The 16,437-nt window shown below is 39.7% G+C and overlaps 2 protein-coding genes across 12 annotated transcripts in view; both read left to right on the top strand.

Moving 5' to 3' along the window:
* LOC133483459 (arf-GAP with coiled-coil, ANK repeat and PH domain-containing protein 3-like) overlaps positions 1 to 7,129 on the top strand; it is a 72,888-nt gene extending 65,759 nt beyond the window's left edge. For 7 of the 10 annotated variants that reach the window (XM_061784754.1, XM_061784749.1, XM_061784753.1 and 4 more), the window contains 3 exons: positions 433 to 494; positions 4,615 to 4,661; positions 5,865 to 7,129. In XM_061784754.1, the coding sequence (XP_061640738.1) occupies positions 433 to 494; positions 4,615 to 4,661; positions 5,865 to 5,933 (178 nt within the window). In that variant the 3' untranslated portion in view covers positions 5,934 to 7,129. The remainder of the gene's footprint in view (positions 1 to 432; positions 495 to 4,614; positions 4,662 to 5,864) is intronic. The other 3 variants (XM_061784756.1, XM_061784755.1, XM_061784750.1) reach the window with 1 other exon arrangement.
* Positions 7,130 to 7,959: 830 nt separating this feature from the next.
* ube2j2 (ubiquitin-conjugating enzyme E2, J2 (UBC6 homolog, yeast)) lies at positions 7,960 to 14,953 on the top strand. 2 transcript variants are annotated; one of them, XM_061784767.1, is made up of 7 exons: positions 7,960 to 7,980; positions 9,200 to 9,330; positions 10,726 to 10,766; positions 13,252 to 13,354; positions 13,444 to 13,582; positions 13,665 to 13,745; positions 13,824 to 14,953. In XM_061784767.1, exons 2-7 carry the CDS (start codon positions 9,200 to 9,202, stop codon positions 14,112 to 14,114), a joined length of 786 nt encoding a protein of 261 aa, XP_061640751.1. In that variant the 5' UTR covers positions 7,960 to 7,980; the 3' UTR covers positions 14,115 to 14,953. The 2 variants fall into 2 exon arrangements, with proteins under 2 accessions (XP_061640751.1, XP_061640750.1); XM_061784766.1 differs by lacking the exon at positions 7,960 to 7,980 and adding an exon at positions 7,987 to 8,141.
* The last annotated feature ends 1,484 nt before the right edge of the window (positions 14,954 to 16,437 follow it).

Below are 16,437 nucleotides of genomic sequence, written 5' to 3'. Positions count from 1 at the left end.
TATTCTGGTTGACAAACTAAACAAGGTTTGCAAAATATTAGGATCACCTCTTGGTATGATGCAGTGATCTAGATCACCATTAGCAACAGTGATACACAGCTAGTATATTATTCATAAGTATTATAAACACAGCACTAACTGTAAAATTTGATGTCATTGTTTGTGTATGTGTTGGAAATTGTTATTTGGATTGCAAAATGAATGAAGGAATTAGTTGCCACCAAAATAAAAATGCAATGAATCTAAGTGCCACTTAATGTCAATTTGGCTGGCGACCCGTCCAGAGTGTACCCCGCATCTCACCCAAAATCAGCTAGAATAGGCTCCAGCTCACCAGCAACCCTAACTAAAAAAAAAAATGGGTAGATGGATATGACAACAAAATGAAGCAAAAGCCACTTCCTAATGTCTTTGTCCTCTCTGTCCTTTCAGCCTGCGTTTGGCACGGATGAATGAGGAGATGAGAGAGGCAGAAGCCCCCCTGGGACAACCAGGTCAATACCCCAGCACGAGCCCCACTGAGCAGCAGTATAGGAAGTGCATCCAAGAGTTCATCTGCCTCACCATAGAGGAGTTCTAGCGTCTCTAGCCGTATAGTCCTCCTGTAGCTGCCTCTAGACACTGATGTCAGCTAGATCACGGCTTATGGGCAACGCAATCCCCCTGATGGACCTTTTCTAACTCTTGCTGACTAAACTGCCCCCATGCACCTCTGATTTTCTGCTAGGATTCTGCTCACCATGCCACACTAGCCACATCACATCAAGTTAAACGACATCTGCTTGTTGGTTTTCTGCTAACATCCTCTCACACTGTGGTTTAACCTGTCATGGGAGGCTGCGGGTGCTCTGTTGCCTGTCACTCCATTAACCCGGACCATGCCATCTCTCCTCAGCCTGAGGTGTAAATAGTCTCATTTAGATATGGTTCACCATTATGATGTGGCATGAGGCAAACAAAGAGCAGTTGTTACATTCATTAAAGAACAAAATTACCGTGCGTATAAAGCGGTGTCAGGGAGGCATATACAACTGTGACAAAAAAAGACTTGAGGAGCTTTCAGGGGGAGAAAGCCTTGTCTGCTTTGTAGAGTGAGAGTTGAACAGTTTGCTAGTATAATACATTTCTGTAAAACAAAAACAAACACTGGCAAAAATGAAGTATGGACTTGATATTTTCATGTCAACCAGTTCCTAGCAATTTTATTTGATTTAAATCCCAGAATATAATGTTGGTCAAACTTAATTCTTTGGTGATTGGCTGACAAAATACAAAGACTCTTTAGAGGGTGATGCTCCATCTCTTCCTGTCGTTAACTTTAATCCCTTTATTTCCCAATGGTGGGCCATGCATTTGGTACCTAGGCCTCCAGTGGGGACTTACCCAAATTAATGCACCTCTTAATACCAACATTATCACGTTGCAATTATAGAAACCATCAACACTATACAAAAACTTAATTTAACAGCACGCAACTGTGCCACGTACATCACCGTCATTGTGACGTAGTTTAGTCAATTAATATTTGAGTCTGAGCCCACTTCGTGGTTGCTACAGGCCCACTCAACTCAGCTGAACAGCAACACGGCATTTCCAGGTTTTAAGTAAGAGAGTCAGCCATACAAATACAGTCCATGTTGTGTTTTACAACAATACTTAACTGTAGTTATCTTTTTTTATGTTTTTGTGTTGGATGTAGTAACGAAGCTTGCATTCATTGTCACCAGCAATGATCAAAATGAAAGCGGATGACAAGCATAACCTCAAACTATCCTCCTCTCTTTGAATTTTCATCCACGTCCCCTTTCAGTTCACGTTCCCTCATAGTGGGCCAAATAACAATCTTTGGTGACTGTGCTTCAAAATGATAGTACTACATCGAAGGATGTGACGTCCCTATGAATGCTTGCCCGCCACAAGCTTCCAGACGCTAGTAGACAATGGACCAATCAGAGCCAAGCTTTTTTCCACATTTAGATTGGGAAAGATGAGCAATCCAATCGGAGAAAAGCTATTTACATGTTGCATATTAATGAGAAATACAAACGTCACAACTGCCAGAGCAAAAACACCTACCTGAATAGCTTGAAAAAGGACATTCTGGGGATTTCCAACCCAAATTATCTTGCAAACCCAATAAGGGGACATCAAAGATTATGGAAAAATTATTTGAAAGTTTGATTTAAAGTATACAGATTGCTACAGACATGTTCTGCTAGTCAAGCGTGGCTTCCGCTGACCAACCAATCAGAGGATGGTAAAGTCTGTAGGAACAACAGAAAATGTTACATTCCTACAGCGGCAATGTAACTGAATTTGTAAGTCAAAACATATCATCACATCATTTGACAAGACTATTACCTAAGAAAAGCTCCTCCTTTACTTCAACATAGTTCCTTGACGGCAAGATGCAGCAACATGGCACCAAAGCAATATTTTTTGTTCGACATGGCTTGTGCCTGAGCACAAAAACAGTGAATAGGTGGGGTTTTCAGCAAAAATCAGAGGATAGGTTCCCAAAAAATATCCAAATGGCAACTATGTGGGTGTTCACTGTGAAGATCTTTATTTAGAATTACTATAATCATAAAAAATAAAACTATAGGATTAACAATCTCACTTTAACCCCAATTTGTTTGTTACATTAACGTATGTAGCCGCAAAAGCGATGAACTCCAGGAAGAGATGTTAACGAGCGCCGGTTGACATTCTAAAGAAAAGTTAATGCTTCATTTTTTTCGAGTGCTAATACTGTGCACTTTTCCCACCTTCAGTATTATAATTTTATTATATTTTAGTTTGTTTTCAGGTACTCTTGTCTGTTTCTGTCTGTCTGTCTCTTTTGTTTTTCTTCCCAGAGGATCCGTGCAATGCATTTGCTGATGCAGTTTATAATATTCTGTTAATGATTGTCATTTTAGTCTTAAAACATTGCTTGGAAATGGAAGTGTTATGACAGTATCTCCACAATAGCAGTTATATAATCCCTTTTCGTCACGTTTTTGGAATGTGGAAAGGCCTTACATTACGTTTGAATACAATAACCAGCATTCAGTACTAAAAGAGATTTTCTGAGTTTATGGAAATATATTTAGTTTAGTTTCATTCATTGTTGCATTCAGTGGTGAGGAGGAGGTGATAAACTGGTCAAATATAAGATTAGTGGTTGGATGTGGCAATAAGGAAGTGTACCATAAAATGATTACACTTCCCTTGAAAACAACTGTGCTGCTCACTGCCCTTTACTGAACAATTATTTCATGGCTAGATAACCACACCTGCATTTACTTGTAAATACTCCTCCAAGTTACAATATCTATATCAATGAGATTATGGAGCACATTTTTCCTACATGTTTACACACTTTGTAGACTCCAATGCCTAACAGCTGACAGTGTTCTCTGCATGCTTTGTGGGCGAGTCAACATGACTGCCGCTCCTAGCATGCTCTGATATTTTTCTACGGTTTTGTTCACATTGTGCAGTGCAGTCCTGTGGAGTAAGCATGTACCAACATGACCTCTCTGATGTCACAGTCCAAATCCTTTCCACAAGCAGTAATTTCATATTTCTGTGGTTTTAGTTCCCTCTGCCAAAGACTTTTGAAGGGAAAGTGTCTGACCTTGTGTGGTATTTTTTTGTTTTTTGTTTTCTTCAAAGTGAAACTGTTTCTGAGTAGATGCAGCCTCGTCTTACTATGCTTTGTGAAGTGACAGAGTGGTAGAAACACTGTTGGTGTGCTCACATGATCAAAAACAGAACTGAGATTCTCACATGGCAATAGTTACAGACTGCAAGTAGTATCAGTCTAGGGGGGAGTGTGACCGTCACCTTAGAGGAAGTATTCCATGTCGTGTCCATTGTGTGTGTTGACATAGGACTGGTAAAAAGGTGCTGTAAATAGTACACGTGTATTTGAACTCCATGCCTCTCTCAGCATTCCATTGCAGATAGTGATGCTCTGATCTGTTTCATGTTTGTCTTTTCATTCTCTTTCAAAAACCACCCAACAATCCAACAGTTGGACATCTTGGAAAGTGTTATTCCATGTTTTTAGACACACTGAGAAAAAAAGAAAACAAATCCAATAAAACCGAGAAACTCTTCATGAACTAACCCAGCCTCTACTTGCTTTTATTGCTTTTGTCCTCTTGCATTCTCTCAGCATTGTAGCAATATTTACAATTGCTCTAAATTGATGACTATCAATATTTGACTCCAGTGATTGCTCTGTGTTGGGAGACTAACATTTTTAAAATCTGCTCTATTATGTCCAAATTTTCCTCGAAACACTGGGTGCCTTCAAAGCAGTCAAACAGGCTGATAAAGCTGTGCCGTACCTTTTTTAAATGCTGCTTTTTAAAATTAAAATACACGTCAGTACTCAGTATCAAGTGGTGCAGGAGTTTTAAGCCTGCAGCAGTACCGTGTGCCTTGAATAATTCAGTGTCTCCACTTGTAAAACATTCATGTGACCTCCCAAGCAGTTTTTTTCCCCACCAACTATGAAATTTTTACTTGTAAGGAATGTTTTAAACGGTCATTTTATATTCAAGGAAAGACAGCGTGGGATGATAACAACTAACTGACATGTTATTGCCTCTCTCACTGCAGGGGTTGCCAAAGGCAGCAGAAGGTTAAAATCCTTACCACGGGATAGAGTGAGTGAAGCATCCTGGGCCGCCTTATTTAATACGTGGACACTTTGGTGATTTCTTGCTCTGATCACGGTGTTTGTTTGAGGGGTCTTTTGCTTGGCCTGAGTGAAAACGTGGAGCTGGCTTGTCTCGTTGCAAGATATCTGCATCACGTATTAATAGCCACACAACACAAGGTACACTTTATACAATCTAATGAGATTCAATACAAGAGTTAAAAAGTACCTTGAGAAAAAAATTCTGGATAAAAGAAAAGGTTATGACAATAATAAATAAAAAAATCTATTTTCTTTTTTTTTTTAATTGGAAGTGGCCAGGCAAGTGATTATGAGATACAGTATGTAGTATAATACAATACAATATTTTGACATATTACATACAGTAAATACAGATTTTACTATCTTGTGATTGGCTGCTGACCAATCAATCCGTGGTGTAAATGTCTGCTGGGCTAGGTTCAAGCTCACCCATGACCCTAATGAGGATAAGCAGTAAACAAAATTAATGGAAGGACTACTACTACTGTACCCTACTATTGTATTTACACTTGTAGTTAAAATTACATGGTTTAGCTGCTGTCTGAAGTTACCAAATCATTCATGCACAGCAGATCAGGAGTGAGGAACCTATGGCCCGTGGTGCCATGTACACCCTGTGAGAGCATTTAAGTATTAATTTCACAGAGGTCGTCGTAATATACTGTATAGTAATGAACATTGCATCATATAATAGGACAAAGGTTCCACACACCTACAATAGAGACATACCAAGATGTTTATTATTGTAGTATGTAGTAGTGTAGAACTATGTTCAACTAAAGAGGCCTGGATTTTTCCCTAAGTACATTTGTGAAAAAATTGAGACGAGATCATTATTATTTCAGTATACTGCATATAATTGTTGTGACATTTTGTTTGGTGGCGTGCCATGATATTTTTCTTATGTAAAATATGCGCCTTGGCCCAATAAAAGTTGGGAAACATTGTCGTAGATAACGAACAGGATGCTCCCCACTCTCTTCCTATGAATTTTCTTTTCCTCGAACTCAATGCAACTATATAGCTACATGTGGTAGAGCTGCCTTGTATTTTATCTTTAAAACACATGCTGCTGGGCTTTTGATGTCTCATGGAAAATTCTTAACATTTTCATCCAGTTTTGACAGCCACATTACAGCCATAATGATCAAAACGCCTTGACTTTCAGGTGACATCTCCCGTGTTGAAGTCTTTCGCGAGTTTTCTCTCCTCGCATCTCTCCAGCCCGAGAAGCTGAGGAGGAGGAGTCTCCAGTTCAGCCGCTGTGAGATACCTTAGGGGAACCTTTTCACCGCCTCATCATCATCTTAAAGTTTCGAAGCCAATGATTAGAATATATTTCAGCTTAATGTAGGTGATCAAAACTTGGCTTGAAAAAAAAAAACATCATTTGTACATTGATTTTAAGTAGCCGAATGTCTGATATTATTCACTTCAAATGCATGTATATCAGAATGATTATCAAAGAATGCTAATGTGTTTTCGGAGGTTGCAAAATTTTTGACTCTGTTTTTAATTGTTTAAACATACTGCATTTTCTCAAATAATACCCTAGACTCTAATGAAAGTCATACCTCAGTTAATCAACTTTAAAAAATAAATAAAATCACATCTCCTTTTCCCTGATTTAAGTGTGAAACAAATTCCTTGTAATAATAAAGTTATTATTAGCGGTATGGTCAATTACAGTGGATAGCATGTCAGCCTTACAGTTCTGCGATTTGGATTTCAAATCTTACCTCCTCCATAGGTCTGAATGTGAGTGTGAATACTGGTTTGTCTATATGTGCCCTGCGATTATCAGGCGACCAGTCTGAGGTGTACCCCGCCTCTCACCCAAAGTCAGCTGGGATACACTCCAGCACACCTGTGACTTGAGGACAAGTGCTATAGAAAATGGATAGATGGGTGTTTGTATTATTAAGGGCCATTGTTTGAGGAAATGACAGGAGTACTCCAGCTTTTATATCCAAATGTCAGTCAAACCTTTTCGAGGAAGTCAAATATTTGTTGCCATCTGTCTTATTGAATGGTTATTTATTATACACCACACCCTCAGACCTAAATCCAGGTTTTCTGATAATGTTTGCCCTATGACTGGCTTCCACTGCCATTATTAATACACAAAGTGGCACGTGACTCCTGCACTCTGTTTGAACTGCTGCCATGTGACTGTTGACAAATATTACCAACATCATTGCCAACTGTACAGAGCATGGCTTGTTGTTGCTGTCAAACATTGGAAGTCATCCTGGCATTTTCACCTCTTGACTCGTTTTTACATTGCCCCATTTCTCTGGATTTGCCACACTTGGACACAGCCACCCAACCCCAGTTAACGCAAATGTATTTGGTTGATAATGCCATTTTATGTTTTGTATAATTTTGTAAATTGCACATTTAATATTAAATAATATTCATTTATTATAAAAACGCATGGCTCATTATTAACATCTCTGCCTGTCACTGTGTTCTTATTTCTATTAACATTGATGGTGACATCAAACAAGCACTTCTGAACATCTTGAAAATGTCACAAAATATCTCTCTAGTATTATGAATGCAAGGGTGAGTGCAATATACTGGGGGTTTATAAAGTCTCTTTACGACTTAAAGTTATTATAGAAGTAAAATAAATCAGAGGAAATTATTGCAAAAACAGAAGTAGATGTTGAAGGGGAGGGGAGGGTGCGCCTCATTTAATACACTTTTATATGTGCACCGTCTTATCCAACACTCTGTCTCAATTAATTTAGTGTGTCATGCACGAATTGATGGCCATGACAGTGGATCCCTTCCATTCATAATCCTTTAGTTTCACTGAGTCTGTGTATTTGGTTGCCAGTTAGTCACATTGCACATAGAGACAAACAGCCGTTCCCACTAATGGGCAATTTAGAATCTTCAACGAATAGAACATGGCTGTTAAGAATCACAAGGAGAATGTGCTCACAACACACAAGAAGGCCAAAGATTCAAACCCTCAATCTCTGAACTGTGAAGCAGATGCTCTAACCACAATTTCCACTTTGCTGCCCCCCATATCAATAATATATTATTTTTATCATCAGGCCAGAGAGAGTCACATGTGTTCGCAATCATGCAATGCTAAGAGATCAGCTTTAACACCCAAACTATTGTGAGTTCTTTAAGCCAAACGTGCTCATAAGCACTGTTGTGCACACACGTGATACTGTAACACTGCCAGGTCACAGGGCGGTGCTAAAGAGCTTCCTGGGCATTTGTAAAACCGCCAAGACGAAACGTGAGGAGTGAACCCGGAAGTGAGTTCTTCTCTCTCTCTCTCTCTCTCTCTTCCTGCTGCTCCCTTGTGCTAACGTTACGTCGGTGTCTTCGTCTATCGGTTTGGGGTCTGACCGCTGAAACAACAGCCCTAATTCATATCCAGACCCGAATTCACAATTTTGCCCGGGTTTCTGGAGAGGTATGTTCAATACAACACACAATAAGTTGGGAAATTTCACATACGTAGGTGACCGACTCTTGTTTGTAGCGCCACGGCGGCTAGCATTAGCCACCTGAACGTAGCACTGGCCTACGTTAGCCTTTGGTGGCTAATAAGTGTTTAAACACCGCATTTGGCAGTAGCCGCACCCGCTAGAGGCGTATAAATCGCTTCGTTGTCATACTAGCTGGGTCCCCTCGACTGACCCGAACTTTACGATACTGGTTTAGCTGATATAAGCAGACTCGCTGTTTGCTAGCAGTTTGTGCTCAGTATGGAGCCACTTTCATAAAAGACATCAGACGTCGGGCAACGAGCCTCGCATGAAAGCAAGATCTATAGACACAATTAGTGACCGTTATAAAATAATGATTCTTGCTGTTTAGTGTATCAACTTTTGAATGTTGTTTTCGCCCAGATCATCTCCGTTACGTTGTTAGCTGGTCATCACATGGAGGTTTGTAATGATATAGTGACAGTACCGGTATTGTTGTCTTCTAATAATAACTCATAAAAGCATGTTGTGTATTTAATCATAGTTCATGCGCTTCATCACTCAATTTGCAGATAATATAAAGCATAAGTTGTTGTTGGTTTTGTAAGTACGTTTTGTCATTGTGTCCATCTGCTTTTGGTAATGCACTTTTGTAAAACAATTTTTGATTTGTCATAATGGTTTGAGTTACGTTTCAAACAACCATTTAGCCCTTTTCTTTTTTTGCAGTATCTTTAGTTCAAAGTGCCTGCCCGCTATCATGCACTGCAGACACTAACAACATGGCTGTGAACAGAGATGAGCTAGTTTACAAAAGCAGTCAGAGCTACCAAGTTCGTGATTTGCTTACTATTCTGATCGCTCTTGCAACTATTTTTCAAAAGAGCGACTAGCAAGTTTAATGGACAACATGAGCAGAATCATTTTCACATTGTTTTCCTATGCCTTGCAGTCTGGTACCCTTAAACATGTTAAAATTGCATTTACTGAACTTCTGATTATTTACTTCAGTCTCAGTTTCTGTGTACTTTTATATTAACAGATGAACAACAACGGGAACAAGAGAGCTCCAACCACAGCGACTCAGCGACTTAAGCAGGATTACCTCAGGATAAAGAAAGACCCCGTGCCTTACATCTGTGCTGAGCCTCTTCCCTCCAACATCCTAGAATGGTACGCTCACCAAATTTGATATCCCGAAAACGATGTATGCTAATGTAGTATATTCCCTTGTGATAACATTAAATAAATGGCATTTTTTTCTTTTCTCCATTTATTTATGACACATTTTGTTGAGAAAACGCATAGAAATAAAATAAAACAAATATCTTGTGGACAAATATCATTCAAAATATCCGGTAGTACAACCAGTTTTCAAGGACTGCAATAACGTGGAAAGAATTAAAATAAATACAATTGAGAGTTTTAAGTAACATTCAAGTATGACTACCAGTTAACGGGTAAATGTGCTAATAAATTGTTTCAGAGGTTGAGTTTGAGGAACACAAGTTTTGTCAGCTTGTTCACATGAAATGAAACCTTTTAAAATAACGTTTTGTTTCCCAGCTTGTGAGATAGGAAGCCAAAGGTTATTGATTCGTTGAGGCTAGAAAGATGATCTCTTAAATGTAATGTCCCAATGTATGCCATTTTGAAGTACTGTGCCATGTACTGCTTTTTAATTTTTATTACTTTGTGGTGTTAATGTATCGTTAGTTTTTTTGTTGTAACTTCATTCTGTTGGAGTAGTTGTGTGTGCTCCAAGAGCGTATGAGTCTGAGTTTTTGTCTGACAGAGTGACTTTAGATGCCCTACACGTCAGATGCTACGTTATTGTAGCAACAGAGCTAACACAATACGTCACACATCAAAATAAAGATATCAACGAGTGAGGCTTATATCGTACAGTAGACGATTTTATATTGTACAGCAATTCTTCATAATATAGTATTGTAGTGGGAAAATTAATTTTTCCTTTTGTCACTGAAAGGGATTGGGGTTTTAAAGAAGGGGCAAAAAGTAAATAGTGTGTGGTATGTAAAACATTTTGAGTCAAAGAAATGAGATCCTGCACCTTAATGAAAGTACAATAATAATATACACCAGGTATTTGTGTATACAGGGTTCGATCGAAGCACCTGAACGCCTTTTCATACACTTATCAAATGTGTGCCGGATTCTATTTACATTTCTTTGTTGAGGGTCAAAACGTGACCGTTTTATTGTCTTTAAATAGACTTGAATCTGTTCTGTGTCACAGTCATCTGTTTGCTCTTTTGTACATGTGCACAGCTCAGGGCAAAGGTGAGAAATATGAAAGCATGTGTGGTTGAACACCCAGCCTGTATTGTCATCGATTGTTTTTGAACTTTTATTGAGGTCGGGAGGGACAGGGTGAAGTGGCCAAGCAACCGCCATTTGCTGCGTGTCAAGACTTGCAACAAGTTGATGACGTTTTAGTGAGGTCACACAGATGTTACGAAGAGACTCACGAGAAACACACCAGAAGGTCGTCTTGTCTTTCTTCAAAAGTGGTAACTTATGAAATATTTGTCTTGTCTCCTACAGGCACTATGTGGTGAGAGGTCCTGAGAAAACTCCTTATGAAGGTAAAAACATGCTCCTGAACCTTCGGAACACAAGTTAATTCCCGGTCTCATGATTGATGTCATATTGTCGGTGTTTGGCAGGGGGAAAAATGGCGCCCATGTGTCATTCTTATCACAATGGTTTTGGTTTGCTGGTGCCACATGACCTTAACCTACAGGATGTTGCGCTTTGTTTTTAAAAAAAAAAAAAAAAGATGTCAACTGATGATTCAGTGTCTTGTCTACCATACGCACAAATCACAAGCTGACACGGTTCGTATGTGCGATTTCCTAATGGGTTTCCATATGTCACAAAAGGGTTTTCCTCACATTAGCAGTTGAACTGAGCTGCTTCTTCACTGCATCATAACCTTTTCACCCGATCTACACTGTTTGAGGGTCATAGTACACACCATGTTCATCCATCTATTTTCCATACCGCTTATCCTCACGTGGGTCGCTGACCTGCTGAAGCCCATCCCAGCTAATTCTGGGCGAGAGGCGGGGTACACCCTGAAAATATGTGTGGGAATAGTTGCTTTTTTTTTATTTATTTTTTTATTTTTTTTATTTATTTTTTTTTTTTATATATAAACTTTGAGCCAAAACCCAATTTTTTACAGCATGCGAAAAACTGAAAAGGTTGGTGGCAACAGTGCTACCAGTGTAAAGGTTAGTGTAGAACCCTGCTTGGGATTTCCGGGCTCCGACTTGTAGTATGTGAAAAGAATTTCAGAATTATAAAACCTCTTTCTCATTTTTATTAACACTTAGCCCACAATGTTAATGTATTTTAATGTTGGTCATTATGCTGGTTCTTGGAGAGAGTATTTTTTCAAGGTGGTATTTGGTGGAAAAAGTTTGGGAACTACTGTCCTACTGCATTTGTACAAATGATTAAAATTCCTGGAAATGCATATGTTAAGGAAGTATTTTTTTAATGCTTTAACTTCAAGGCGCTTAAAATTAGGGATTGGTGATAATCGAAATTGAATCTCACGATCATAAAAACATAATCAAAGAAAAATGATTAATGTGCTGAATGGTGTTGTGTGTATATGGAAATTCCTGCGTTGTGGAAGCACCCCGAATGCACCTGTGTTGCTTGCAGTAGCATGTGACATATGTGCTTCTGTCCTCCCTGAGTGTGCTTTAAGCTGTTTATTGACACCTACGTTGGAGTATACTGTAAAACTAAACGCACAACAACACTCATCACATATTTGTATATTTAAGTCGAAGAAACTTTGTTTTACAAAACATCGCTAGTTTGATGGAAACACCAATGAAAATCCCTATTGACCGCTTAGCAAAATTAGCATTAGACATGACGGGGGATTTACCTTCAAGTAACAAATAATCACACACAAACGCTTTCGTAACACTTACAAACAGGTACTATAACAAAACTGTAGTTAATAAAGTTCTTCTTCTACTCTGTTTATCACATGTGTGTCTCCATGCATGCGCCACACTGCCCCTAAGAGGCTAAGGCTTGCACAGCAGGAACACATTTTTTTGTTTATATAAAGTCAATTTTTGGGAGTTGAATCAATACTACATTTTGAAATCAGTTAATAATGGTGTTTATTTATTGTGATTTCAATTTCAATCAAAATAATTGTGATATTTTTTTTATTCTCGCCCATATCATTGCCCAGCCATACATGAAATCACAGTTGCTTTTTTCTTATTGATTTTGCCGATAAATATAAGTGTTGCGCTGAAAATATTAAGACTTGCAAACAACAAAACACTCATAAGATAAATGATGAAAGCACAATGCAAAGTTGCTTTTACTAATACGCCTCTTTTTTAATGGTACAAGTACAACCCCAATTCGAATGACGTTGTGTTAACTCACCTGTTCTCAATTAGCCTGTTCCAAACAGGTGTTTGATGAGCATTCCTCAACTTTCTCAGTCTTTTTTGCCACCTGTCCCAGCTTTTTGGGAATGTGTTGCAGCCATAAAATTCTAAGTTAATGATTATTTGCTAAAAACAATAAAGTTGATCCGTTTGAACATTAAATATCTTGTCTTTGTAGTGTATTCAATTCAATATAGGTTGAACATGATTTGCAAATCATTGTATTCTGTTTTTATTTGTTTAACACAATGTCCCAACTTCATTTGAATTGGGGTTGTATAAAAAGAAGTTAACTGCTGTATAAAAAAGGTTAACCATTGTAAAACTTGAAAACAACCAAACACAATGACGTGTATGTTGTCGCTGTAGACATAATCCTTTGAATGTCGTGGCCCCGCCCCGCCATGCGTCATGTAACTTGCAGTCTGTTTTCTCTTCTCATAGTCTTCTCTTGAAAAGCCAAAGAAAAAACAAACGCATGCACAGAGTCGATCCTTAATGTTTTACATCTTGTAAGGGGTCACATGATAAGATGATGCACAACTGACTTTAAAGGTGTATTCTATACAAATTTCACACTGTGTACTATTATCAAATCTTTTATTCTAATCAAAAATTTCCTACATGTTTATTGTAGGAGGTTACTATCACGGAAAGCTCATATTTCCTCGGGAATTCCCTTTTAAACCACCAAGTATCTACATGATAACACCCAACGGCAGATTTAAATGTAATACGAGGTAAGAAGAGCCTTTTGCTTTTTTTCTGGAATCATTCGCTCCCAGTGGGGTCACGTTGCCGTGATGTAACGCTGCGTGTCGTTCCACAGGCTGTGTTTGTCTATCACAGACTTCCACCCAGACACGTGGAACCCGGCATGGTCTGTCTCAACCATCCTCACAGGTCTGCTCAGCTTCATGGTGGAGAAGGGACCCACCCTGGGCAGCATTGAGACTTCAGAGCACACGGTGATCTCAAAGGAGCCTGATGAAGTCCGGTGGTAAGATTCCACTGTAAACGCTGTGCTAAACGCAGTGCTTGTTTTTCCAGAAACGACAGCTCTCAGCCCAAAGTCTCACCTTCAACCTCAAGGACAAAGTCTTCTGTGAATTGTTCCCCGATGTTGTGGAGGTGAGCCATCGTAAGCTCGCAGCTTTCTTAGCTTAGCTTTGCCGTCGCTCTCAATTATTGTTTGTGTGCCGTCACCAGGAGATGAAGCAAAAACAGAAAGTACAGGAAGAGTTGAACGCTCGCACTCAGCCCCTCCCCTTACCCGACGTGGTGCCCGACGGCGATCCCCAACAGGCTCATTACGGCCTCCCCGCCCTCAACGGAGGTCCTGTCCCGCTCGGGGGCGCCAACCCCGCCCAGGGCCTGCAGCAACCCAATCGCAACCACGGACTCCTAGGCGGAGCGCTAGCCAACCTGTTTGTGATTGTCGGCTTTGCTGCGTTTGCCTACACGGTCAAGTACGTGCTGAGGAGCATAGCGCAGGATTGAGAGCCGGACACGTCAAGCGGACAGGGGCGTTCGTTCCCCGGACCGCCACGGACTCTGGAGGACAGAAAGCACCCCACCCAGAAAGGACTGTGAGGGAAGGGAGGGGGAATCAGTAGTGGAAACCAACGTGGCTCATGGGTTGTGGAGGAGTCGTGTCTTTTACACCGCTGGTCAGTTGCTCTTGTGGAGAGACTTCTTTTTCTCCTGCTCTATTTGCAAACACACTTCCTTCTGCATATCATTTTTGTTTGTTTTTGTCAGCATAACACAAAGAGAGAGTGAGACGCCACCATTGGAGATCGCTGTGACCTACTGAGGCACATAAATGTGGGTGTTTTTTTTTTTTTTTCAGAAAAATTTTCTTCTTTTTCTAATCTGACTGACAATACATTTCTGTTTAAAGTTTGTGTTTTCTTAAGCACAAAAGGAAAGTCTTTGTAGGCAAATGTATGAACCGGATCTATGCCCCAAAACAGCAATGTAATGAAGCGACAGTAGCAGACACTTCAACTCCCTCCCGTCAACCCATGAGCCCAATCAGATGTGAGTCGGGACCAGCGCAGTTTGGAATTGGTCTAGCTAACAACTCGCGCATCGCTCTATACACACCCAATTAGGAGGCATGTGAAGAGAATCAACGTTTTGTTCTGTTTATTTTCTTTCTGATCAATTTTGTCATTTTAATTTATAGACAAAGGCTTGGAGTGTGTAGTCTGACGACACAAGGTGTCCACATGACTGCTGTTCATTGTACTGTTGTGTATTGCGTTTATTCGTGACGCTAGTGGACTTATTTTTCTCAGCACCAACACTTCAGAAATAAACAAATCATAAATGGACTGCTCTTGTCTAATTGTAAAGCAAAATGGCCAAGTTGTCATGCTTCACTAATTGTCTCTGTAAAGTCGAGGCAAATAAAGGAGCCTGCCGACCAGGGTGGCTTTTTCAAAAACTGACTGTTGACGACTGGAATGGAATGATCTTTTATTGTTGTGAACACGTGTGCTTTCAAAGCAGCTTGCTCACGTGAAACTCTTATCAAGCACACCTACTGTAGATGACACAATGAGGCAACCTTCAATAACGCTTCTTTACATTTTCATTTCTGCTGAAGGGAAGATCTGATTTGTGCTGGTGGGCATTTTCAGCTAGAGGTGTGTTATCACTGTACTGTTTTATGGTAGGCAATATTAAAAAATGCAATATAAGTCTGGCCTTCAGGAAGTTGTAGATAACCAATAGAATAAAATGAACTGTGAAGCACTTGTGTTAATGTGGACACTAAAACATATTCGTATATATATATATACAGTGAGAGGAAAATGTATGTGAACCCTTTGGAATTTCTGCATAAATTGTTCATAAGATGTAGTTTGATCATCTAAATCTCAAGAGTGAGTAAAAAGTCTGCTTAAACTATTACGACAATTATGTTTTCATATTTTTATAGAGTCTAACGTACCCATTCACAGAACGGGGAGGGAAAAGAAAGTGAACTTGTGTATTTAATAACTGGTTGCCCCTCTGCCTCTGGCAGCAATAACCTCAATCAAATGTTTCCTGTAGGTGCAGATCAGACGTGCACAACCGTCAGGATGAATTTTGAACCACTCCCCTTTATAAAACAGTTGCGATTCAGCAAGATTCATGGGATGTCTGATGTAAATGGCTCTTTTTCAGGTCGTGCCACAGCATCTCAATCGTGTTGAGGTCAGGACGAGTCTAGATGAACACCTATTTTCTCCTTCTGAAGCCACTCTGTTGTTCATTTGCTTCTGTGTTCTCTGTTGGACAGATGGCCTCAAGTTATTCTACAAAATATCGTGATGAACTTGTGAATTACTTTTTTCCATTGATGATAGAAAGCTGTCCAGGCCCTGAGGTACTAACACCCAGACCATGATGCTCCCTCCACCACGCTTCACATTTGGGATAAGGTTTTGATGCTGGTGTGCTTTACCATTTTTCCTATTCCTCCCAAACAATCACACTTCACAGAATATTTTGCCAGTGCTGCTGTGGAAACAACAGCAAACTTCAAATGTGCAGCAATGTTTTTTTTTAGATAGCAATAGCTTCCTCAGTGTTCTCCGATATACCCCATTCTTGTTTGTTTTACGTATGGTAGATTTGTTAACAGGAATGTTGGCATGTGCCAGTAATTCCTGTAAGTCTTCAGCTGACATTCTAGGGTTCTTTTTTTTTTTTTTTTTAAACCTCATTGAGCATTCTGTGTTGTGCTGTTGCAGTCATCTTTACAGGGGAGCCACTCCTTGGAAGAGTAGCAATAGTGCTGAACTTTCTCCATCTATAGACAATTTGT

The sequence above is a fragment of the Phyllopteryx taeniolatus genome, chromosome 9 (assembly GCF_024500385.1).
Source record: "Phyllopteryx taeniolatus isolate TA_2022b chromosome 9, UOR_Ptae_1.2, whole genome shotgun sequence".
Classification (NCBI taxonomy): Eukaryota; Metazoa; Chordata; class Actinopteri; order Syngnathiformes; family Syngnathidae; genus Phyllopteryx; species Phyllopteryx taeniolatus.
This window is presented reverse-complemented; position numbering and strand designations above follow the sequence as displayed.

What these genes read in the sequence shown, in the direction of transcription:
- ube2j2 (XM_061784767.1), top strand. Translation starts at nt 9,200, where the DNA reads ATGAACAACAACGGGAACAAGAGAGCTCCAACCACAGCGACTCAGCGA. An exon ending in CCCTCCAACATCCTAGAATG is followed by an intron (nt 9,331 to 10,725) that starts GTACGCTCACCA and finishes TGTCTCCTACAG; the next exon opens with GCACTATGTGGTGAGAGGTC. An exon ending in TGAGAAAACTCCTTATGAAG is followed by an intron (nt 10,767 to 13,251) that starts GTAAAAACATGC and finishes TGTTTATTGTAG; the next exon opens with GAGGTTACTATCACGGAAAG.